Consider the following 25,743-nt stretch of genomic DNA (forward strand, 5'->3'; position numbering starts at 1 on the left):
TGTTACCATACATTCAAATTGATGATGACAACAATAGAGTTTAAATGGGTTATATTGCGGGCGCAGGGAATATATGTTGTATAAACACTGTGACTGTGTTTAAAGTTTTTATTCATATTGTTGGAATAACAGCGTTTCACTGAGGTCGACGGGCGAAATTTAACTTTACCGAGCGGCTCTGAAATGCAACAGAAAATGAGCACGTGACGGAGTGGTGAAAATTGTGTTTTAGTTTCCTAAGCTTAGACTTTTAGGTAATTTTGTAATTCTTTAGTCTAGCTGGTAAACATCTGTTTAAAGACAGATGTGTGATTATATAAACGATTGATTATATAGTTATCTATGCATATGTGTTTATCATACTTAACAGGAGGATCAAAGGGCATGACGAGGGTAAAACGCTGCCTGAGAAGCTAAACTCAGGGAGATACACTCAATATTCAGGAAGCGGACGTTGTTGACGTTTTCGCCGAACTGGTATCCGGTTAATGAGACACCTAGCTTCTGGTGAAAACAGCAACATATGGCGACTTTTCCTGTTTAATAAGCCAACGGAGAGAAATGGTAGTCAGGTCAGGTCCGTTGTTCAACAATGGAGACAGTTGTTTTCGATTTGTTTTGTATTCCAGGTGTAGCAGTTGTCACTAGCCCGGCTAGTTAGCATAGTTGGCTAATTAAACCCTGACAACTGCTCGGCTTCTTGGCTAACTAGCAGACGAAACAGATCTGTCAGGAGGAAATAATTAACTTGTTTCTAAAAAGGCTCACAGAGAGTGACAACAGGAGCTGGTATGACCAAGGGCTTTCAGGTGTTTGTGGTTTGATTTTATTATTTTTTTTTAATTGAACTTACTGTTCCCTGTTTCGTGTAAGTAAAGTTGAACGATTATAGAGAATAATAAGCCATGAACTCTTAACGATGCATGATAGCGTTAATAGTGTGTCATAAGCGCGACCGTTGGCCTTTATAAATGAAATAAAACATGAGGTTTTCCTTGCTGGCTAATCCGTGGAGACAATATGTGGAAAAAAACAGATTTGTGATTTACATTTTTCTGTTCATTTGAATTAGCGGGCTCCCTTGAGTGCAGTGAATGTAACTTTAGTAATTTGCATGCCAACGTGTCGCACGGGTTCAGATGACAGTCAGGAAAGATAAACAGTAGTGACACACCGACTTGCTCACAGTACGTGGAACAGTTTGCAAAGCAAATAATAACTGGTTCGTCTCTGTCAGATACAAGATATCCGGTCACTTGAAGTTAGAGCATTCCTTCAAACTTTCTGCACTTTCTGCTTTTTGGGCACACAGCTTAAGAGTTTAGCCACTCTTTGACAATCTCTCCCGTTTCGGTGGAACTTATATTGAGCGTTGAGCAACAAGCTATAGATGTGGTGCTTCATTGCCAAAGCCAGAGAAGTGTTTGCACATGATCTCAGAGGTATAGATTGACGTCTTAATGTAATGATTGGCTGTTTTTCTTGGCTGTGTGAGAGGTTTGGTTAGGGCAGTGGTAATGACTAAATATTTACCCAGAGACTCGCTGGAACCTGAATTGTAGTTATACGCAAAATGCTGCCATCCTCCCCACAAACCACAATGCCACCTGTCTTGTTCTTACTAATGCTTTTCGGAGCATCATGCAACCATGGACAGGCCATGTCACGGGAGGAGAAGCTCAAGTTGAGGTGTGTGAAAGAAAAAATGCTCAAGAGTAATGCGCGAAAATATTTTTTTTAACCCAGGAAATACATTGGCATATGCTTATATGTATCCGTGTTGTGCTGTCATTAAAGGAACCAGGTGGTTGAGATGTTTGACCATGCATATCAGAATTACATGGTGAGTTTTTCATCCGTTCTACATTATTTTACAGGTTTACAGTGCTCGTTTGTTGGGATTTCTATTGGTTTCGATAAATTTGAGCTTGCTACCCCTGCTCACGTTATTTGTGAGTAGCATGGTGACAAGTATAAGATGCTTTTCATGTTTATAGCGAGTTACTATGTAGTTGTTTCTTTTTTTAACATACAGGAGAACTTTTTTTTATTATTATTTGACCCAACTTCCTTTTAGTACGTCGCTTTAAGATCACCGTGTTTAATCAGATTGAGGCACTGTGGTATGGAATGGACTAAACTAGAAAGCAGAGTGAGTCAAGAGTGTGTTTGTCTGCATCCCAGGACCATGCATACCCAGCGGATGAGCTGATGCCTCTAACGTGCAGAGGGAGAGTACGTGGGCTTGAACCCAGTCGAGGAGATGTAGATGATGCACTTGGCAAGTAAGTAGGGCACTGCCTACTACCCTGACATCATAGCATGCTCATGGAAAGTTTGAAAACATTGTCACACTATCTGTTTGAGAAAAGGGTTGTACATCTAAGTTATGTTGATAATAATAATCGCTGAAGAACCATAATTATTTTTTGATACATTCCTTGACTTGTGCCTCATTTTCATTCAGGGGAAAGGCAGCTCTATCTGTAAGAATGATTAGTGTGACCAGAAATGTATTTGGGGTAATCGGCTGCCCTTTTAACCGTTACTGTCTCTGCCAGGTTCTCTCTGACCCTCATAGACACGCTGGATACTTTGGTGGTGAGTTTTGTTTTCCTTGTACTTGATATTCAGTTTTCTTACAATGATGAAAAAAAAGCCTATGTCAAACACATGCTGTATAATTAAATTAGCAAATAAACTTTGCATAATAATGACATTTGATACTGTTAAATGTAAAGAGAAATGTCCCTAAAGATTCAAATGAATAAGGGTTCTATATGAAGTGAGAGAAAGAGTATAATAGAGGCTGCTCTGTGCTGTTTGTGTCTGCCAGCTTTTAAATAAGACAACAGAGTTTGAGGCTGCAGTGAGGAGAGTCCTGTCAGATGTCCGGCTGGACAACGACATTGTAGTGTCGGTCTTTGAAACCAACATTCGAGTCCTTGGGTGAGTTTGGACTGGACTGTCATCTTCCAGTTACTATTAGGAATAGAATAGAATTGCTCAAATACTGTCGCTTACGTATTTGAAAGTACAACTTTTTACTGAGGAATGAGCAGAAGACAGAAGAAGTCATTGGATTATGATGTACTTAATTGTGCATGTATTCAGAGGTCTTTTGGGGGGTCACTCTATGGCTGTGATGCTGAAGGAGGGAGAGCAGCACATGCAGTGGTACCAGGATGAACTCCTTCATATGGCCAAAGACATTGGACTCCGCCTGCTGCCGGCCTTCAACACCAGCAGCGGCCTGCCTTATCCCAGGGTGAGACAGCTTCTTCAGGGCAGAATTTTTCTATTCTCCCAATTTTATGTTTTGGCTCTTTGACTTTAAAGGGCATAAAACTGTTGTCATGATTGGAGGATTACACCAGCTCCCACAGCTGTTGTAGAGGTTTGGTAAGAAGAATCAGGCAAAACATAGGCCATAAGTAAAAAAAAAAACGCAATTCAATTATATGCGTCTGACAGGGGAAATATTTGCAGCGCGACAAATTGTTATCTGCAGTTTCTCTGCGAACTCTCAGATCACGAGCAGATGCTTACATTTTCCGCTTCACCGCTCTGCTCGCAGCTGTCACAGCTTTTAAATGCAGGCGTTTTCACGGCTGACTCGTTTCCATGCAGAATCACTTGAATTCAAACGTGACTTTCCAAACAGATGTTTAATGTTCATCTCTTTTTTTTTTTTTTTTTCTTTTTTTCTCCGACTAAAAAGGTGAACCTGAAATATGGGGTCAGGGGTCCTGAGACCCGAACAGGCACAGAAACGGACACCTGTACGGCGTGTGCGGGGACCATCATCCTGGAGTTTGCTGCGTTAAGTCGCTTCACTGGGGACCCTGTGTTTGAGGTATCCTGTATTTTGTATCATGCTGTATTTTAATGAACAGCCAACCGGTGATTTGGCTATGATTTGATCTTCAGCTAATTATTTGTCAGAGGAACAGCTTTAATTCACAAAACTGGAAACACTTTTAAGCTTTTATCCGTGCATGTTTCCTGTGCTGACGCATTGAGACCTTTTCCAAACACCAACCTCGAAGAGCTGTGATACCAGTCACACCCTACAAAACGACTCACTCAGGTTTCTTTCGGATCAGGATACAGTTCCTTGGTGAATACTGTATCTCCCATTAGCTCCTGAGCTTTCCCCTGTTTTTTACTTTTCATTCCTTTATACTACTTTTATAGGTGTAGCGCACCAATAAATGTGATGATAGGTTAAACACAACATTATTCACAGGGTCCAGAGCAATATTCAGCTCTTATGTGTGTACACAGGTGGAAAGGCTACACCGATCAGCCAGTCCCAAACTTAAGTATCCCGTGGCCTCATTGGGAGTTGCAGCCCATTCGAAACCTTTAGCACAGATCTGATCAACTCGCAAGATTATGATTCGGTGTTTCCTTACATGTTTTTCATTTGAGATGCAATCTGATGCAAAAAAAAAAAGGATCCAGCCATTTACAAGAAATTAGTTTAAATAGGGACGGGACATTGTATAACAGCTACTTTATATGTGGAATTTTTAATAATAAGGCCACCCCTGCATGTCTTTTTAACTCATGCGTTCTTAATAGAATCCTTCGCAGCAGGGATAAGATGGGGCTTAACTGGATACACATCACTTATTGAGTGACTCTGCCTTTTGTCACCTGCAATGAATTGAATGAGATATAGTTGGTGGTTTCATAGCAGCTATTAAACTGTTGACGTCTGTCTTGATGGGCATCAGCTTTGGACAGAAAGAATCATCCGAATCTCTCAGAATCATTTTGATCTTCAGCTGAGTCGCTTGTTGAGGTTGACCTTCCATGACCAGCCTTTCTTTTCGTCCCCTGATGGCCACCGATCTATTTTATATTTTCCACTGACATTCATGAGGAACTTACTGCATGTTGGTTATAATTCCCCACAGGACGGCGCAGTTGAGCAGTGGTTAGCGGTTATTCGTTGTCTTCTCGCAACAAGAAGGTTGTGGGACTGAACCTGCTGGTTTGGTGGGGCCTTTCTGTGTGGAGTTTACATGTCCTCCCTGTACCTGAGCGGGTATTTTTTTTTGTAAGCTCCTTTTCCCTTCGTCATGTTGCAAGTCCCCTGGCTGTTTTTTTTTTATAATTAAAGTTAAATTGATAGTTGATTTAACATCTTTGTCGATCAGTTATGGCCTTGTTAGGCCTACCTGCAGTACCTTGTGTCAGCCATCTTAGGTGTCTGCCTGTTTCATATTACACCCGTCAGGGACTCCGCACTTTAAGTTCAATTAGGCTTTTACTGCTGCTCGGTCACATAAACAATCTTAATAAGACGACACATCTTGCCAATTATTTTATTCCTTTTTTTGTTACAAGAACAACAGCATAAAAAAAGACCCTGATAAGTGTGGATTCATTTACGTGACGTCCGATGCACATTATTTAACGTGAGCGCTTTTGTCCACCGTGTCATGTGCTCGATATAGCCATACAAGATCATTTTTTTCTGCAGTTCCAGCCATATGGATAGCACATTTATAGAAAATAAAGCATATTAACAGAGACACAATCATTTATGCCATAGAAATAGTCAAACAATTACATAAGCCTGTGACATAGAAGGTAGCAAAGAGAGTGCAGTGGCACAAAGATACAGGAAAAGGCACACAGATGCTAACCAGGGTGCTTTGCACATTTTTAGTTGTGGCCGTGTTATTTTCCACTTTTAAATGCAGATTTGTGCGCAGCAAACTTTTTGACTTGCTATAGCAGTAAAAACAAAGGTGTTATAGCCCACTTATAGTGAAATAATGAAATTTAGATAAGGGGTTCCTTTTTTTCTTGAGCCTGACCCCGGTGGTTAGATTCCCAGAAGTGTTAAACTGCTGAACAAGCGCAGAGCCAATCACTGCAATCAGAGTGGACAGCTACTGCAGGGTGAATTTTGCTTTTTTAAAATCAACAATGCATCCCTCTTCGCACACAGGACCATGCCCGAAGAGCCCTGGACTTTTTGTGGGAGAAGAGGCAGAGAAACAGCAATCTGGTGGGAACCACCATCAACATCCACTCGGGAGAGTGGGTTCGAAGAGGTGAGGGGACGTGGGTGGTGTGGTTGTGACTGAGTGACGGGATGATGCAGGGGGGTAGAGGCCCTTTCAGCTTGTTGGTAGCTGCTTATCGGCACAAAATAGACGTCTCCATTAACTTGACGCTCTTCTCCTGTGGCGGTTCACACCTGCCCGGACAGAGGTAGCGCAGTTTAGTTATTAGTTATTAGTTTGTTCTTACACGCACAGCCCGTTTCTCCTCCGTTACAACCTCCCTTGCCAACTCAGAGGCACATTAGCGACAGATCAACTTCGACGCCTCTGCGTTTTCACACAATGCTCACATGATACCAATGCACAACAAAGGCGCACCAGTTCAGGCTCTCAATGTAGCGATCACATTGGTTAGCTAGCTGTTAAGGGAGGAGATGAGTGGAAAGGTTAGAAGTGCATGAGCACAACTGGGGTCTCTTCTGGTTTCTGTTGTTTAATAAGGTGACAGATTATTTTGTTTGTTTGTTTGTTTCCAGACAGCGGAGTTGGGGCTGGAATTGACTCGTACTATGAATACCTGCTAAAGGCCTATATCCTCTTGGGAGATGACTCGTTTCTGCAGCGGTTCAATATTGTGAGGACAAGCGCGCACACAGCCCGTTGCTCAGAGTAATTCGATGTCTCTCTGCCTGCATAACAACATTTCTCCCAACCGCATCCTCTCACTTACTGAGGCAATCTAAATTTTTTGGAAAACGATTTCTCTTCGGGATTGATAAAGTACATCTTAATTTAATTTCATATCATGAGTATATAGTACATATTTTGTGATGATTTGTGATTTATTTTTGATTATTTTTTTTTTTCCTAGTTCATTTTTTTTTTTATGAATAATGCATTGGTTATTGATTGCAACTTTTTTCGCAATATTTGATAAAGTACAGAAAACACTCCGAGGGCTTGAAGTCAAATTTTCCGAGGCAATAAGTCCTCTGGCTTATTAAAAACTAATTCATTTATAACATCCAACACCACATATCGAAAAATCTGTCTATTTTACTCTATTTATCCCATTCACATCTTGGGGCGTTATATCCTCAGTATATCCACTTTGTGTGTCCTATTTAGCACTACGCATCTATTATGAAGTACATTAGCCAACCTCCTCTGCTGCTGGATGTCCACATCCACAAACCGCTGCTTCCTGCTCGCACCTGGATGGACTCCCTGCTGGCCTTCTTCCCCGGTCTGCAGGTCAGATTCGATCATGTGATCAGAAGAGTTGAATGCTTTGCTGGAGTCTTGCTATTTCAATACCTTGTTACATATTCCTTGTGTCCCAGGTGTTGAAGGGAGACATTCGTCCTGCGATTGAAACTCATGAGATGTTGTACCAAGTTACCAAAAAACACAACTTCCTCCCAGAGGTAAACGTCTGTTGCTCTGTGCGAATCAAAACCGATTCTGTCATTTCAAAATGGAATCAAATAAACACTTGCAGCTTGTGTTCCTAACCCAAACTGTTGGGAAACGAACCGGCTTATATTTCACGTGACATAGCTGCTTGTAAGCTTTATCTGTCAGTTCTTATTGCCACACTCGGGATAGGTGTGACGACCCCTTTGTCCTTCTCCCTCTGTCCTTCTCCCTCTGTCCTTCTCCCTCTGTCCCCAGGCCTTCACTACTGATTTCAGGGTACACTGGGCTCAACATCCTCTGAGACCTGAGTTTGCAGAGAGCACCTATTTCCTTTATAAGGTAATTTATCAGAATATCCACAGAGTGCATACCTTCTCGATTCAGTGCCGCAGCACAGAGACAAATGTCCACTATCATGCATCATTTTTAGAAGTTTAAATTGCTGTATCGTCTTGCGTTTCTGATATTTGAACAGAATCTGAAGTTGACTCTGGAATTCACTTATAATTTTTCCGTGATAATAAACGTGATAATCACTGATTTTGGAAGTTGGCTCCACTGGAGCGTCCTTGGCCGTTGATGTGTTGTTGATCTCACCACCGCCCTCTCATCCTCCCAGGCCACAGGAGACCCTTACTACCTGGAGGCGGGCCGCACCATCATGGACAACCTCAATCGCTTCGCTCGTGTCCCCTGTGGCTTCGCTGCAATGAAGGACGTGCGCACAGGGAGCCACGAGGACCGGTCAGTACAAACAGACATTTGGAGAAGCGTTTCATTCGTCCTTGACGTTTAAAGGGTCACGACCAATGCTTATTTTCTAAGAACTATATTAATATTTAAAGAGTAAAATAAGTGGGAGATTTGACTTTTGTTGTTATTTTTGCAAGGATCCCTCAAATTTGCCAGTGATGATGCTTTATTATGTGTAAAGGTGACATAAAAAAGGAAAAGGTGACGAAATAATTTGATATCAGAAGTATATGAATGAACGAAAGAAAGAAATGTACTTTTTTTTTTGGTGGAAAAATGTTGCATTCTTACAGCACTCACAATAGAATTGTGTGCCACTGGTTTCAGTTACTCAGCAACTAATCATTTAAAGTCGACAAGACTAAAAAATGAAGTAAATGAAATAACATTTTGCTCCATGTTACACTTTGTTTCCAGAATGGACTCTTTCTTCCTCGCTGAGATGTTTAAATATCTCTTCCTGCTGTTTGCCGAGGCGGAGGACCTTCCGTTTGACGTGGAGGACTACGTCTTCACCACTGAGGCCCACCTGCTGCCCCTGTCTCTCTCCACAGCCCCTCACTCCTCATCCGTTCCCTCAAACAGAACAGTAATTGATGGGATTCCACTCTAATTCAAATCTTAGAGGTGATCAACGCATTTGTGCTTTTTCACGTGGTAAACGCCACCTTGTAATTTTCTTACATTTCAGTCAGAGGCGGAGCTGGACGACTCTAACTTTGACTGGACCTGCCCGAACACTCGCCTCCTGTTTCCTGACCCGGCCTTCCCTCGTAACCTCAGAGAACCAATCCGTAGTGCCGTCGACAAGAGCTGCCCACGCCCTGCTCCTTACAAGTATCTACATATACAGATGACCAGATTTTGAACCTGAACATTTCTGCTTTCTATGATACCAGCTAAGTTTTAAATGTGCTATAAGGTGGCAAGAAATTGATCGTCTGCCTCTTACCTCCTCTCAGGGAGCCTGGTATGGGCCGTCCTCCCCTGAGAGCTCAAGACTTCATGGCAAACAACCCTGAACATCTGGAGCTGCTGAGGAGAATGGGAGTTAGTCTCATCCACCTGAAGGATGGCAGGGTGCAGCTGGTCCAGCATGCAACACAGGTTAACACAGCAGAAAGCAAACACAACCAAGTGGGGGGCTGTCAAAAATAGAAAAACAAACAAACAAAAAAAACCATGCACGGCCGAGATTCTATTTCTATTAGCAGTGTGCGCCTTCTAGTAAAAACGCTTTTTGTCCCACATCCATGTTATTTCTGGTCTCTTTCCACCCGTTTAAGATGCTCTCTCTCCTCTCCCACTCTGTCGCTCCTACAACTAGGCGGTGAGCGCGGTAGCGGCGGAGGACGGCGTGCGTTTCATGCAGGAGATGATGGAGCTGTCCAGCCAGCAGCAGAAAGAGCAGCTGCCTCCCAGAGCCATTCAGATCGTCTCCCATCCATTCTTTGGCAGGGTAGTGCTGACCGCAGGCCCAGCACAGTTTGGCACAGACCTTTCCAAGAGTTCCACAGGGGTGAGTTATTTATTTATTTATTTTTTTTTTTTTTTCTAGCTTTGCCAAGGATATAAATGAGCACTTTAATTTCCTCCTGTTTTGTTTTCCTAAGAGCACGACTCATTTTTTCCCCCACGTATTTTTGAGAGGGAACTTCCTCTCCAGGAACATTTTCTACTTTCAGACCGAGGGAAACACGCGTGCTTGGTTTCAGCACCAGATCCTAACATGTCGGATCGGATATCAGCTGTGTGACGTGAAACTATCGTGTCCCTTCCTTCCTGCCTGATTTTGCCCTTTTCCCCCCTGGTGCAGGTGCGAGGCTTTGTGACTGTGGCGGAACCTTACAGTGGCTGTAGTGAGATCACCAATGCTGAGCACGTCCAGGGCCACATCGCTCTGCTCCAGAGGGGCCAGTGTATGTTTGCAGAGAAGGCCCGACACATTCAGAAGGCTGGCGCCATCGGCGGGATAGTCATCGGTCAGTGGGGACAGCAAACGACACCAGATGGAAGATAGCTACTAAGTGGCTAGATTATTGTGTCATAACTAGATTAGCTTGAAGACATTTTGTCCAGAAGGGTCCTGTACAGTAAATGATCCCTGAGTTATTAAACAGAAATGTAATGTGTTTTATGATCATTCTATTTATAGTAACGTTCGCTCCTTTCTGTTCCACCCAGATGATAACGAGGGCAGCAGCAGCGACACGGCTCCTCTGTTTCAGATGGCCGGAGACGGCCGCAGCACGGACGACATCACCTTACCTGTTCTCTTCCTGTTCTACAAGGAGGGCAGCATCCTGTTGGAGTCCCTGAAGGAGTACAGAGAGGTGGAGGTGCTGCTCAGCGACAAAGCCAGGGACCGAGGTGCGACATTTTTCCTTCCGTTCTCTCCCTGCCCACCCTAATGACGATCGGAGGTCCTGTTCTCTGTCCTCCTATCTCTACCCACGAGATTGATCACATCACTGTGCTCATACGTCTCCAACGACTAAACCTCATTATATGCTTGGCTTCATAAAATAAAGATAGAATTTAGTGATTCAGGCGTAATTTGAAGCCAGATGTGGCTCTAATGGGGCATGGTGGGGGTGTACATCCTCTTCGCTATTTTTATCCTTATATTTTTCCTATTTTTCCTCTTTTGACAAATCCTTCCACACCCTGTAACTGTACCTTTTTCTTTCCTCTCTCTTTTTATTGTCTTTGCCTTTTTTTTTTTTTTTGGTAACCTTGTACCCCCTTTGGATGAGCAGCGGCCATTTTCAAAGGTAAACCTCTTCCCGGAAGCCTGATTGAAGGCAGTGAGTATTTTCTTCCTTTCCCTCTTTCTTTCAATCCGTCCTCTGCCTTCATTTGTGCTCATGCTTTTATCCTCCACCCTCCTCACTTAGAACCCTTTCTTTTTGTGATTGATAGCAAGGCTTAGCATGGTCACAATATTGTTGTTACAGCCCCCCCCTCCCAACATAAAAAGCTTTAGGCATGACTCCTCTTTCAGTCTCATATCGCAGGGGCAAACGGGTCGTTACGTAAGGCAGAACAGCACAGCTGGGTTGGACCACACATGTACGGATGTATTTACATGGTGTTTGGTTTTTGTAAGTATTGTTAAAAGGCCCTAAAAAGCGGTTGGGAATCAGCTGCATAACAGCAAAGTAGGAGCTGTTAGGGAGCCCTCTGCTCCGTAGTCATCTTCCTGCATGCTGAAACAGGCTTTGCACCGCACATCCTTTTGATTAATGGCCAGATTTCTGTAACCTTTAAATCATCATTACAGCATGGCAGCCAGATAGCCAGTAGCTATCTGTACAAGTTACTGCCTGCTGTTGCCACTGCAGCAGTCCTGGGTGTTTTCCCTCCTGGTTGTGAAATAAAGAGCACAGACTCATCCCCTGACTCATTTGCTCTCTGCAGCTACGTTTTCAGAAAAACCTCGCAAACACTCTGTCTTTCTTGCCAGATCTGTGTAAAAATTCACAGTCCAGTTTTCGTCACATCCTTTTTTGTCAGTTGACGCTCAAGTTTGGTCCTGCGGCTATGTGAGAAAGGCTTCATCCTGTGGGAAACATGACTCACAAACGGCACCATGCTGTTAAAGTTGACAGCCTCTCGATGAGAGCCGTTCTATTTTTGACTTGAATGGCTACCAAGAGACATGTGTAGGAGACTGACTGAGGAGGAAGAAGAGAGTGTTGTGTGTGTGTGAGCCTTCTACACCTTTTTATGTAAAGCGTTAAGTCTCACACTCCTGTTTCCTTTTCAGGTGTGGACGAGCCTGAAGCGGAGGAGGACTGTCAAACCGAGGCAACGACTCCCACTTCATCTGAACCGATTAGTCACTCACAAATCAGCACGGTGGAACTAGATGAATCTTCGCCTGAGGAAGTTTCCCCGGCACAGAAGGACATCATTCCTGGAGATGAAGACACTCGCCCGACAGAGGAAGTTGCTGTGGCAAAAGAAGAAGAAGTTAGTCTTTTTGACCCTCCGGCTGATTTGGCTCAGCCTCAAGAGGGGAGAGACTCTGAGAAGGCAAAGGAGCCTGAAGGCGACACAGACTCGGGCAGCCAGTCAGTGGATGAGCTGCTGGCTGATTGGCGGGAAGACTTGGAGGCGTTCCAGCAGATGGAGAAGGATGAGCTCTGACAGTAGTTGGACACATCTTGCACTGTGACCGTGGTTTTACCCCACCATGGGGAGAGAACTGGAGGGGGTGTATCTTAACATGTCACCACCCTCCATTTAATGAGCTCTGAGGGAGCTGTCATAGAAGTTTCCTCTCTTGCCCTCTGCGAAAGGTATCATGTGCAAAGGCAGCCTTGTACACTGTATCTCCGGACCACCTGGGAGTTATTCTTAGGTAAAACGGTGGATGAGACGTCAGGGTTATTACCTCACTTTCTCATACGGTTTCTGCCTATCATAACAACCCCTATCAGATGACTTGGACCAGACTGTTTGTATCCGCGTCTCACTTCCAGTCCAAGTTACTTCTCGTGTTGTTATTCTCTCTATGCATTTCTGACTACTTTTGCTCAATCGAATGATGGTCCAATAACTCTTCTTTTCACTCATTAATCCATCGACCAACCGATCTTACTCAAATGTGACGATAATTTGTGATGATGAATTCATTGTTTGGTGGCCCTGAGCCCTGATGGTATGTACGTGTTGCTAAGAATTAAGGGCCTCATAAATGCAGGGGATTGGTGACAAAAATGTATTTTTATGGCTTTGTGGTAGATGAACTCAGCACCAAATGTAATCACTGTATGAGATCATTTGTAAATATATATATTTGTCCAGATCTGTTGGCTGGAATAATATAGTGCTGTTCGCTCAGGTGCTGGTTTCCACCACAAACAGCAGCCTATGGATCACATCCGAGTAATGGGGCTGGATTACACACCCGTAGGCCGCCGCGGGAGGGCGCCACGTCATCTGTTAATTACGCTGGAGTAGCTGACTGGCTGGAAGGAGCAGAAAATAAGCCAATGAGTTTACAGGATGGGATTCAATAAAGGTGGAGGGGGAAAGTCGGGAAGGCTGTTTGAATTATTTGGTGTTCCATGACTGAAAGTTTGGATATCGCACCTCAAAATAGGATTGAAATACCCGCCATAAAGAAATCACGGTAGAATTACAGTAAGTAGATGAAATAAAATAAAAAAATCTTTAGAGAAAACACTGAACACATGTTGACTTTTAAGGAGAAGGGTAAAGACTTTGAAATCAGCTCTTTTCTGACGTGCTTTTTTTTTTTTTTTTTTTTTTTTGGTTGACACCCACATCAGATCACTTGAGTCAACATGACAGATCTGTAGTTGGAAAATTCCCTCTCAGCACCATAGCATTACTGTCGGAATGATTACGGCTGTGGTGGTGGAATCATTGCTCGTGTCGAGTAGGTGAACGTTGCTGGAAAAAGAAACTCTTGCGTTCACTTGCGAGAAGGAGAGCAGCAAGGATTTCCAGCAGCGTGTGCTGGAAGCAACACCCCCGTTGGACAGAAAAGAAACAAGCGAGCCGTGTTGGAACAGCACAGCTGTACAGTATAACCTAACCCGCCAGGCCATAAGGATCAATGTAGGGAGTTTTAAGGATGCAGTTGCAGGGATTTTATCCTAAGCAGGATGCTGCTCGGATCAAAGTAAAATCACCTTTTCAAACCTCTGAGATCTCTGGGCACGTACAGATTACAAGTAGCTGGGTTTAGATATCATGTTACGAACAAGGCACGTAACATTGTGATTATCCGTAGACATATATCCGCATTTTTCACGAGGGTAAAAAAAAAAAAAAATGGAGAAAAATATAATTTTTCCAAACCATTTCTGAATGAGTTTCGGAGAAATTAAGAAGTATTCACAGAAAATTTCCCTCCTTATTTGTAATCCGGCACTTATAATGATCGCAAATGCTGCAAAGTGATTTGTTTATTTTATTTAAAAGTGACCTGATCCCTCTCACTGCTGGGTCCAAAATACTTGAGCAGCTCAGGTCCGGCAGTGATTGGTGAGTTGGTGGGGCACTCCTCAGCAAGATGGCTGCAGTGCTGCGCGCAATAGTGGCATCCTGGTGAAATGACGCAAGCCACAGTTTACGTTCAGTCCTCGCGGCTCTGAGCTCTCCAGTCTCCATAGCTCAGATCCCGCCCGGCGCACAGTCCGGAAGACCGACCGGCTATCCTTCAGTGGACCGAGCGGAACCGGCTCATCTGAGTAAGTGTTTGCGTTCATTACTCTCCTAACGTCTCCCAAAGGTGTCGTTTATCTTCCAGCGAGAGCCACGCTCCCATTTGTGTGTTCTTTCTCGCTTTGCTCGTTGTTTCCTCAGTGATTACCCGGCGCTCTGCTTCCTGCACACCGGGCTTCTCATCTGTCGATGTTTTGTTGTCGTCGCCGAGACGCGAACGCAGCTTTTTTAAATAGACGGGCTTTTTAAGCACGAGAGGAGACGAAAGTGAGACCGTGTTTGCGTCTCCTTTTGGACTGTGTCTCGCCGTGTGTGTGTGTGTGTGTGTATGGGTGCTCGCTCGGCTCGTCTGGTCTCGGACAGTTTTGGCTCAGCGCATTTAAATTTTTCCACACATCCTGGTTGGCTGTGCCTCTCTGTCCCGCTGCTCCTTCTCCCATCTGAGGCCGATTTTTTTTTTTATTTATTTATTTTTTTTGGGCGAAACGCAGACCGTTAATCTTTGTGGAAATCAAACTATATGTACAAACACACGGAGACCGTTTGCGGTCCCACTGATCTACCTTCCCCCCTGTGGGGAACAAAGCGCCCAGTGTCTCCTCGCAGCGCAGCTGGACACAGCTGTTGGGCGGTGGTGCGGCTCAGAGACCCCGGACAGGACAGATCTCTGTGGCCGGGCCGGGGGGCTTCCTGCTGCTGCTGCTGCTGCTGCTGCTGCTGCTGCTGCTGCTGCTGAACGCACAGACTGCGTGCGTGTCCACAACTTCTCTGCAGGCTTTTTTGGCATGTTGTTAGAAACTAGTGGCTATCTTTGTGGCCCGTCACTGCTGTTGCGTATGTCTGCCCCGGAGGGAAGACGGGAGCTGCTGGGTGATATTAACAAAGTCACAGCAGCCAGAATTAGATTTGATGTACAGGCTCATTTGCAGGTCGTTAGCAAAATGTCTAATTCAGACGGATCCTTCTCTCTTCTTCCTGTTGTACACTCTGCATCGCCAAAGGGACTCCATGAGTTCTCCGACTGCCTTGCCAGCAGCTTGCCTTTGAATGTGCAATATGCTCATTAACTACTCCAGATTTCGGCATGTGATGAACTTCGCCCGACCGCTGCATTCATTTGTTGTTTGTGCAGCACTGTGGTGTGAAGCGAGGCTGATATGGACAGCGCCTTAGGTTGCAAAGCCTTTTGTCACCGGCTGCTTACATCAGGTTTATAAAGGTTTGCAGCAATGCTGTGAGTGGATGTTGCAAACCCTCTGCTCTCTTCTTGATTTAGCCCTCATCCATCGGCCTTCCTCTCCCAGCCTCCATCACTTGGCTATCATGCAGAGTGGTGTGTGTGTGTGCGTGTGTGTTTATTGCTCACACTTTGCTAAAAAGAGTAACATACTAGTCTCAGTCCCCCTCCCTCCTTCCCCTCTGTTTCCGAGGCAGGGCCCATCTATTTTTAGTCCTCCTCCCTCTTCATCATCCCCTCAATCATCCCCATCATCTGCCCTGTGCCCTCTTAACCCTCAGCCGATGGAACGCAGTTTAGATGAGCATGCGGTCTCTGTCAGGATCATCACGCAACACCTGTGATGTCACTGTGCGAAGAGGTGGAGGGGTTTCCATGGTTACCAGAATCTCTCCTCCGCCTGTGCTCGTGGGAAGGAGTTCCCAGGGCTGTCTCATACATGCAGCTTGTGTTTGCTTTGCATTGTGCTCCCTGCGAGGCAGAGCTCAGTGCTGTCAGGTGGGATGAGGTGGCCGGTGTTGCTGTGCAGAGAGCACAGGGCCGGTGCAACATGATCCCTCCGGCCTCTGTCTGTCTCTCCGTTTGACTGAGGCCATCGCTGGACGATGGGGTCGTCTGCCTGGCCGAACAACAAACGAAGCTCTGGCAGCAGAGGCAGCAGAGGCTGCAGCATCAAACGTGAAAAGTGCACTCGCTGAGCTCTTTCTGGTGTGTGCGTTTTGTTGCGTTTCAGAGTGTCTGTGTGCGCTGCAGTCGCCGTGCTGATCACTGGATGTGGGCTGTTTCTGTGCTGGGTCTGTCTTCTGGCTGCTCGCCTTTCGTGTCAGCAGGGACTGGCTGTGAAGCCTGCATGCGCGCCTGCCGTGCTTGTGTCCGTCACATGATGAAGCTCTCTGTGGCCCTGACTGTGTTTACAGCTCAGTTCATGGTCAGAGTCCAGCTGGAACGAGACCTGGAGACCGAGCGCAGCACTGATATGACATCTTTTTTTCTTCTTCTTCTTCTTTCTCACATCTTCCTTTTGCTTATCCTTATTCCTCATTCCTGTTCTGCCTCTGACGAGACATATCGCATCTGTTTTCCACCTCCACTCAAGATAAAATGGTTTCTGATAGGATCACTGCAGGCCTTTTGCCTCGACAACGCTGTGCGAGAGTTCAGCCTTCGGTGAAAAGCTTTCGCATTTATTCCAAAGACGCGTGACCTCAGGTGTGTTACGTACGTGAAAGTAGGATGACTAAAATGCACGCTTGTATCTTTATGAGTAACGCGTCAGCTCGGTATGGTGGTGGTTTCAGCTTTCTACTTGTTCCTGCTTCCCACACCATTTTAATCTGCTGTTAGTGTGCACAAACAACAGGAACATAATTAATGTCATGTTAAGATGAATGATTTCACTCATAACAATTGATCAGATGCAGGAATATTTCCTCTACCATAAAGCATGACATGACATTTCAGGAGATAATTTGTGTCATTGTATGTTTTTATGTTTTGTTTTTTTTCCAGATTACGTTTTACTACCATAAAGGAGTGGGAAATCAGTTTTATTGACCTACACTGAAGCATTTAAGAGGAATTCTCTCTTTTAGGGCTGCAACGATGTGTACTTGGATAAATGATTAATCAGTTGATTTTGTCTCCTTCTAACCTGTTAAAAAACCATGCACTGTTTGGCTCCTCTAACGATGGAAAAGCATCGAATTCTCAGTTTGGAAAAAAAAAGATGGAACCGGCGAACGTCGTTCAGGCACACGCTTCGGCCTTAAAATACAGACGTTCGCCGTGTACTCCTCGTGTGCAGTAAGACTTTGGGTCCGTGTTTGTGAAATCGAGAGAAAGACCAGGAAGACCGATCCATGACGGCTTCAGATCCTTCCACAAAACTGTTTTATATCAACATGGATGTTAGGTCCATCTCAAAAGAAGGAGACAAATGCTGTATACTTTATTTATTGAGTGTTGTCAGTACAATTCATCTAAAAAAAAAAAAGTAGATGTGTGTTGATCTTTGTGGGGGGTGATTTTTAAAAAAAAAATTTCTTCCCTCTTCTTCTTCTTCTTCTTCTTCTTCTTGCATACGCGTGCCTTACTGAGGATCGACTTCTATCCATGTTGAGCCCCCAAAGAATATTAGAAATGTTTCATGCTCCGAGGAGGATTTCAACCACCTCTCTTTGCTGTTCAGGAAGCAGCAGCGGCTTCACGTTCAGTGCTGTTTGGATCTTTTGTTTGTTCATTTACGTGGAAGCGTTCCGGTTTGCATGTGAAAAGAATGACAATGTGGACATCACACCAGCCGTGTTCAGATGTGAGACGCTGGCTCACCTGCAGCTGCTTGGTGAAGGGCCAGATCAGGCAAACATTTCAGTGTGTCTCCCTTCACACACAGACTCCCGTCTGAAATGCCTTTGCCAATTATCATGCTGCATGATGCTTGTCCGTTACGCATAAACCGATATTTATTTGCTTCAGTTGTGGTAATTACTAATGAATATTAATGGGGGTGTTCTCTTATTTCTTTGCAGCGTGTGGGTTGGTTTGTTCGCAATTCAGATGGATCTGGACGGGAAAACGTAAACAAGTCTGACCTTGCGTGGCTGCTGTGTTGGAGTGGGCCCTCACTGCCGTCTCATGATGTGCAGGCGCACTCGCAGAAAGTTAAATATTTATAAAAGCAGTGATAGTAAAAAGATCAGCCGCAGATCTGAACACTTGGACATGGAGTTCCAGCATTGGAGTGAATGCTGAACTAAGCGACTCACCTGATGCAACTTTTATGTTGCGTTTTTTTTCTTTTCTCAATCCTGCTATTAACCCTGAAATCCCCCCCGTTATTGCTCTGACCTTTTTTTTTTTTTTTTTTTTTTTACTTCTATTACAATTGTAGTCAGCAGAACAAAACGCTATCAGAAGGAATAAAACGGCCATGACTACATGCCTTTTTGCGCTTTTAGGACTGGTGGTGGTGGTGGAAATGGCAGCCATTAATCGGCCTCAGAGGACACATTTTATCCTCTTCGTCTTGCCTGCATTAGTTGGAACAATCCATTCTTGTATGGCTCGGTTCTACCTGCACCAAGACGTGGCACATTGCAGCTCGGGTTTCAATTAGGCTGCTGTACTGGCCCCTGGGGGTTCGGCTGCTAATGGTGATCTGGGAAGGCCTGTTTCCCCACTTTCTGCGTTCATTCTCGTGTCGTACGCCTCTCACTTTTTGCCTCTTCAAGCTCTCTTTCAGCTGCAATCGTGTAAGGATATGGTAACCGCCACGCAGACCTCACAAATTCGGCTCAACTGGCTTTTACGCCCCTGGAGTAAAAAGCACTGGCCCATTACTAAACTATGCAACAGCTTGTCTAAAGTTTGCTGCTTTATCTTTACCAGAACCCACTGTAGCTCTGTGCAGCGTGCCTCTCATTGTCGGTCGCAAGGCCAGGCTGAGGTTTCGCTCAACAGAACAGAGGCGCTCCTGTACAAGATCTGCCTCCTGTCTTTCGCCTCTGTTTTCACATTGCAGTGTCCCTCCATGACCACTAATCATCTCATTGCAGCGTTGGGAAAGGGGAAAGAGACGCTCCACACCAAAAGAGAGAGTGGAGGTGCACTCTTTAAGAAACCACGCTCTATTCAAGGAAAAGATCGTTGCCGTCCGCCGGCCCTCTGTGTGTTGGCGTGGCTTCCCTGGCTTGTCAGGCTGATGGAGTGGTTCAACTGGGATAAGAGTAGAGGTGAAGCGTTTGCTGCCTGGCTAGAGTAAATATTATGTTGAGCTGGTCCAGGAGTTCGACTGAAACTCTTCTGTCACAGAGCGCGACAAAATGACACGCAGCAGCACGCAGCCACACTTCTCCATCAGAGGGTGTTCAAGCGGTTGCAGGTATATTTGCAGGGGCTTTGCAACATGACACACCGAGTATCTGCAAAGCATGAATACCGTAAGATCATATGCACTCGTCAGACGTCAGAGATGTGACAGTGTAGTTTATCATGTGGACACTGCAGGGAGAGTGGTGGAGTTTCCTCAATAATATTTCTCTAATCTAAAGCCTACGCACAGAATCATTTGAACAGAATGTTTTCTTTTTTTTTTTTTAGTAAGCAGGTATAGAGGAATGCTGTCTACACAAAGCAATACGGATACGATTTGAAACTCAAAGGAGCCCACATTATGACTCTCTACTAGTTCATTATGTTAATTTGGGGGTCAGCTAGAATAGGTTTTACATGCTTCAATGTTAAAAGAAAGAAAGAAAAACACTGCTTTTGTCATACTCAATATGTCTGCAGCACTTTTTGTCCCCCTTCGTTTCAGCTCTGGTCTCTTTAAGGTCCACCTCCCAAAAGGTCCGCTCAGGTCAGTTGAGGCTCAGTGGGCGGCAGCTGTTGAATCCTTGTTTAAAGCATGCCAAACTAGCCACCAGGCAGGCGACTTAGCTGTTTACATTTTATTTTCAGATTACTGTTGGGTGGTTCAATAAGAACCACCCAACACACCCTTCACACCTGGTTTTGCAATGCGTCTTGAGTGACCACTGGTGATATGTCCTTTTCCTGCTTCATGTGAAAAAACACACGTAGGCCCAATACCAGTTCCTCCCTTTGGCTCAACCCCTCTGTTTTTCATTCTGCCAGGTAAAGCAGGTGCCCCTTTTTAAGATGGATTAAGATCAGATTTATTTGTCATGCATACATACGAAATTTTTCCTCTGCTTTTAACCCATCCAGGTTGGCACCTGTTGACACACACATGCACAGGGTCACACACTCAGAGACAGATGCCAACCTGGAGCGGTGGGCAGCCATTCGCAGCGCCCGGGGAGCATGGGGGTACGGTGCCTTGCTCAAGGGCACATCGGCCCGTGACAAGGAGGTGGACGGACACCCCTCCAGCTGTCAGTTCCACCAATTTTTGAGTGGCGAGAGTGGGAATCGAACCTGCCAACCTTCCGGTTATCTGACGACCGACTCTAACCACTGAGCCACGGCAGAAACCCTCCCTTTTCTTCTTGGGATCTAGTAGTGCTGCTCATCTTACCATTCACATTGCCTTAAACAGCCATGTTGAGGGCCTAGGAAACCACTGGGACGGTATCCTCATAGGAAAAGGAGCATCTGAAACTAGAAAAACAGGGTTGTCGGGCCAATTGGTCGATGCAAAAGGGAGAGTTGGGATTGGGCCATAGGCCGTGTTATTTGCCGTCAACTGTGGTTGTCAACAAAGGTTGGATAGTGTAGTGGAGCATGAAAGGTACTACCTACAGTAGGGGTCCTTAGGCAAGACCCCCGTTACCCTACCTGCCCACCTGTAAATTGCTTTGGATAAAAGCGTCTGCCAAATGCATAAACATAAACATAAGAAAACAACAGTAAGTCTACTTATGTCCTTGTAAAATCCCTTTCAGTAACTTGGAAATGATTCGGGCGTTCATTTTTTCCAGATCGTCAAAATAAAGGCAATACTCTAACGAACATTTCACAGGGCTCGTTGTGCGTTACCCTCTATGAGAAGTAAGGAGTGTGTGAAATGATGGGTGATGTTGCAGAGCTCAGTGTCAGCACACCTCTACTGATGAAAGACGCAAAAACTGAAGCTTTAGAGTCTGTAGATTTCATTCTAAGCCCGCCTCTGTGAAGAAAAGCCAAAAAAAAAATGGTATGTATTTATGCTCACCACACATCAAAATGCTCATGGTGTTCTGCTCCTCAAAATTGGAGTTTTAACACAGAAATATGCGCCACTCTGTTCGAAACATTTGGAGCATGGCGCAGGCAATACCACGTGGGTATGTGGTCCTTCAGTATGGTCCAGGACACCTTTCCATTCACGCTGTAAGAACTTCCCTTTGTGCATCCCAGACCAATTCAAAATGCGGTCCAAAGGAATGAGTGCATTTTAACTGTCCGCTTGTGATAAGATCTTTGACATTTTATTTATATTTTACTGATACGTTGTGAGGATTTGGCAAAATTATTTCGCTGTACTCCGCAAGCCACCAGTACATTGTAATGCACTGACCCACTCGGTGCACTTCAGTTTATTACAGAGCAGTGCAGACAGAGCATGGCTCAGCACTCTTATTTTCCAGCATGATGAAGCAGAGACTTAATCTGTGCCCTGTCACAGGTCGGTTCACTGAGAGACCTGCCCCGAAGTCACGAATCTCCCTCACGGCTGAAGCCACCACTTCCCCCGTCACAGTGAGGCCCTGCTCTTAAAGGAGCCTTGACGGGAAATCAAATTAGAAGAAAGAAAAAGAAAAAAAAAAAGGAACTATTTCACAGAACTTCCATTCGATGACTCTTCACTCTTTCACTTCTGTTGAGCCAGTTTTTCAGGCTCTGTGGTCGCTCGCTCTGCCTCTGGCACAACCCAGTGTTTGAGAAACCTTCACACTTCACACTGCTCCGCCTGTGAGCTCAGTGCATGTTTATGCAAGCATGTGCACACACATATCTCCCTACACAGTGCTTTTTTTTTTTTTTTTTCCCAAGTTCCTCCTTTGACAAACTGACTTGTAAAGACGGCTTATTCACAGAAACGAGAGCAGGTCATGTCCCACCTCCCACCCTTTAGTATGCAGGCATGGACAAGCATCCGTGTATGCCAAGTCGTGTTCATTTTAAGAGTTTGGGTATTTGCTATGTGTTAAGGATGCCACTAGGGCTTAACGTGCATTTTAGAAGTTGGAGTACCTCGTGTTTAAGAGCTCTGAGTTAATGTCTTGACATGCTCAAGATCACTTGCAGTACAAATCTGTGCCAAATCTGGTTAAGTTTAGCCAGAAATGATGCAAGAGCTGCAGTCTGACATCACAGTAAATAGTATGTGTATAGTTCAACCTCTTTGTTTAGGCCAATATGATTGTGATGAATGCGAAGCATCTGGATGCATGGGTCCTGACACGGTCGTGTGCCAGTTAAGACCCTCTATTCCTGTCACATATCGCCCGTTTATCACAACATATCGGCTCGGCTTGTGTAAGTGCATGTGAAGGAGCCTGGGACTGTGCTTCTGTGAGCGTCTTCGCGTATACGCCAACCTAAGCATTCCCCCACCGACATACTTTGGCTCAAAGGAGTAGGTGAGCACTGAGTGGCACCGTCCAGCTGTCCTGTGGGTTAAATCAACACCGAGCAACGCCCCACTGTGGTCTCGCTTGTGGCAAAGAGTCGCTTGTTTGGTGGAGCGCAGACTGATTCCAACTGGAGTCGCCAAGTCTAAAAGCGTTTGCACTGAACTCATTGTGCAGTGAAACACACGCGAGACGAGTGGGAAGATGCAAACAAGTGTTCAGCACTCGCTCGGTAGAATGTCCCGATCCTTTTAGTCTCTTTACTTTTTTTTTTTTTGCAGTTGTTCCTTCGACATAAAACGATCTGCTTGTTTTTATGACCGTGAATATGCAAACTCGCTCCTCCTTAGAAGCCTGAAGCAGTAACATCAGGCTGAATTTGACAGTTGGAACAAGCCAAGAGAAGTTTGTTTTTTACTGGAAGAAAACTGTGATCATTAAAGCCAGATGTACTTGTTTTTGTGGACATGATTTGTTGGCCTTGAAGATTGGACAGTTCACCGAATGAAATAGAAATGCCTCGCAAAAAAACAGTAACTCAACAAAAGCACTTGAGCTAACGGAGTTGAAATCATAGCAAGAGTTATTTCAGGGCACTACACTGCTGTGGCAATGGAAATGACAGAAAAGGGAGCCAAAAAAAAGAAAGACTAACAGTGATGCAGCTCAAAGAGTGGGCCAGTTAGGGGGGAGAGGGAGAGAATGAATTACATCATTGTATATAGCTGAGAGAAACCGTTAAGTTGGGAGGAAAGAAGTCAATAATCTAAGGTGAGAATAGGCCAGCATAAGACAGCCAGCATAAGTGAAAAAGGATTTTCAGGCCTAGCTCCATGACCTGGTGCCTTTTTTTTTTTTTTTATACAAACTGGCTTCACTGGTGTGTATTTATAGGGGTATTTGGCTTTGTAATAGTCCACCTACTAGCTGAAACCCAAGTAATAGCAGCCTACAGACCAGCATAGCCTAGCATTATACCCTGCACACAACAACAGCTCTGGGTCTGCTGCTGGGTCTATTCTTATCTCACTCCTATTCTCGAGTCGATGTTTCAGAGCTCGTCGAACAGATGTTGCCCACACACCGGAGAACCTTTGAAACTTCAAATCTGTCAAGGCTGTGAGCAGCCTTTCTCAGCCAGCCTCCTCCAGTGGTTTCCAGAAGGGAGTTTCTTTGCTTTATTTAATCTAATATTCACTTCAGTTCTACACTTAAAGCCGGGAGTGATGAGAGACTTCGCCGCTCCCTCACTTCAGTCTCTCTCTCTCTCTCTCTCTCTCTCTCTCTCTCTCTCTCTCTCTCTTGTTGGATTTATTTGCTTCTCATCCAATCCTCCCTTTTTCTGCCGCTGTAGTTCAGTCTGGCTTTCCACTCTGCTTCACTACACTGTAGTTGTCTGACGGGTTAAATGCGTCAATGGGTGACGGCGCGTTAATGGGAGCACACGGGGTGCTTGGCACAGGATTCTCATTTGTGTGACTTGTTCAAGAGAGGCAGATTATACTTGATGAGATTTCTTTCGGTCTTTACGACAGCGGGCCTCAGACTGCAGTAAGATCCTCCAGCTGTGTGTGTGGTTGTGGGTTTTTAGAAGTGTGAGTGTGAGACATAATTGAGCGGTTCCAGAGTTGTAGTCGTAGAAAGAGGTGTCCCAGGCTGCCTGGAACAGGCTGATAGGCTGCTCTCCAGACTAGGGCTCGTCCTCATGCCACAGGTGAAACCGCACACAGCTACTGTATCAGCTTGTGTGTGTGTGTGTGTGTGAGAGAGTGTCTTGATTCTTGCTCCCTCGGTACAGCTCTGAAAGGTTTGCGGAGCCCGTAAGACATTCATATGCTCTGCTCAGGCTCCAGGGATTAACGTCTTTTCACCTGGAGACCTCAGAAAGATCCATGTATGAATTCCCCTCATCCTGGGCTGAACATAAATACCTCATAGACCTACAGCGGCCTTGAAAAGATAATGAATTCAAACTTGCCTCTTTATCAAAACAAATTTATCAAAATTTTTTTTTATCAAAACATCGGGCTCATTTTATTGCGTGGTGTTGACGTGTTAGGCACTCCCTGCACCATGTACACCTGGTGCTTTGTGCCGTGTCCAGAGAGATGGAGGCCGGTTGGCCACAGTCTAAACACAAGGGAAAGCACCGGCCTGCTGTCAACTTCAAACACTCCGAAGGAGGGAGGGAGGAGCAGGCGGCGCTCTTTTGAAGACCTGCACTCGTCCGTCTCTCTTGCTTCTCTCTGTCCCACCTATTCTTCATTCTTTCTTGACCCATGTCTCCCCCTTTGTCTCAGGCTACCTTCAAAAAGCCCTCGTCCTCCTCCCCCTCTCACTTATCTTCCGGCACCACGGATTTACTTTAGGTGATGGTTAATCGTCATCTGCCACTGTGCGCCTGTGTGTGCGGGTATCTGGCAGCAGTCAGATGGGCTCTGTCAGTGACAGCATAATGGCATGTGTCACCGACATGGGGACCATCTGATGTAATGTGTCTGACTGTGTGTGCAAGTGTGAGACTGACTGACAGCGATGTTCACAGCTTTGTGTCAGTTGTCCTGCTGGTTGGGAGGGTTTTACCCTCGTCCATTAATGATTAGTTGAGGTTTTTTTTTTTTTTTTTTAAAGAGGATCTAATCAAAAACAAGTTTCTTGAGTCAGTATTTTACATATTCAGTTCAATGAAAGATTACATGTAAAAGGCGCTGTCTGTTTATTCACTTCTGGAGCATTTATTCAATGCCGCATTTCCCCTCATCTTTGTATCTTGGTTTTTCAGCTTTACTCTTTAGGTTCTCGCTTTGGTTTTCATCTGTTTTGTCTCTCGAGTGTGGATGTTAAAAGGAATGATAAATGGAAACATTTCTTATGTTGTTTATTTCTGTATTTCATCCTGAACATGTACCCACTCGGACCCCTGCTGCTCCTGCTCACAGCATACAGAAGCGGTGGTCAAGTTTAGCTCTGAAAGAAAGTGAAGTGATAATCTGCCACATTGTCTATAAATTTTAACCTCCACCTCCTTTTG

At 45.0% G+C, this 25,743-nt stretch overlaps 2 protein-coding genes across 2 annotated transcripts in view; both read left to right on the forward strand.

Annotated features, from left to right (window-relative positions):
* Window positions 1-440: 440 nt before the first annotated feature.
* Window positions 441-13,011, forward strand: edem3 (ER degradation enhancer, mannosidase alpha-like 3). Its single transcript, XM_075485188.1, has 21 exons — window positions 441-1,689; window positions 1,798-1,843; window positions 2,185-2,285; window positions 2,562-2,601; window positions 2,837-2,949; window positions 3,115-3,268; window positions 3,722-3,856; window positions 5,969-6,074; window positions 6,563-6,660; window positions 7,155-7,280; window positions 7,370-7,453; window positions 7,701-7,784; window positions 8,065-8,189; window positions 8,616-8,787; window positions 8,890-9,035; window positions 9,161-9,305; window positions 9,526-9,717; window positions 10,015-10,180; window positions 10,383-10,568; window positions 10,958-11,005; window positions 11,968-13,011. Exons 1-21 carry the CDS (start codon window positions 1,574-1,576, stop codon window positions 12,348-12,350), a joined length of 2,766 nt encoding a protein of 921 aa, XP_075341303.1. The 5' UTR covers window positions 441-1,573; the 3' UTR covers window positions 12,351-13,011.
* A 552-nt stretch (window positions 13,012-13,563) lies between these two features.
* LOC142400359 (uncharacterized protein C1orf21 homolog) overlaps window positions 13,564-25,743 on the forward strand; it is a 31,469-nt gene continuing 19,289 nt past the window's right edge. Inside the window, exon 1 of the mRNA XM_075485189.1 lies at window positions 13,564-14,425. The gene's annotated coding sequence lies outside the window, so the exon portion shown is untranslated. The remainder of the gene's footprint in view (window positions 14,426-25,743) is intronic.

This window comes from Odontesthes bonariensis, chromosome 15 (genome assembly GCF_027942865.1).
Source record: "Odontesthes bonariensis isolate fOdoBon6 chromosome 15, fOdoBon6.hap1, whole genome shotgun sequence".
Classification (NCBI taxonomy): domain Eukaryota; kingdom Metazoa; phylum Chordata; class Actinopteri; order Atheriniformes; family Atherinopsidae; genus Odontesthes; species Odontesthes bonariensis.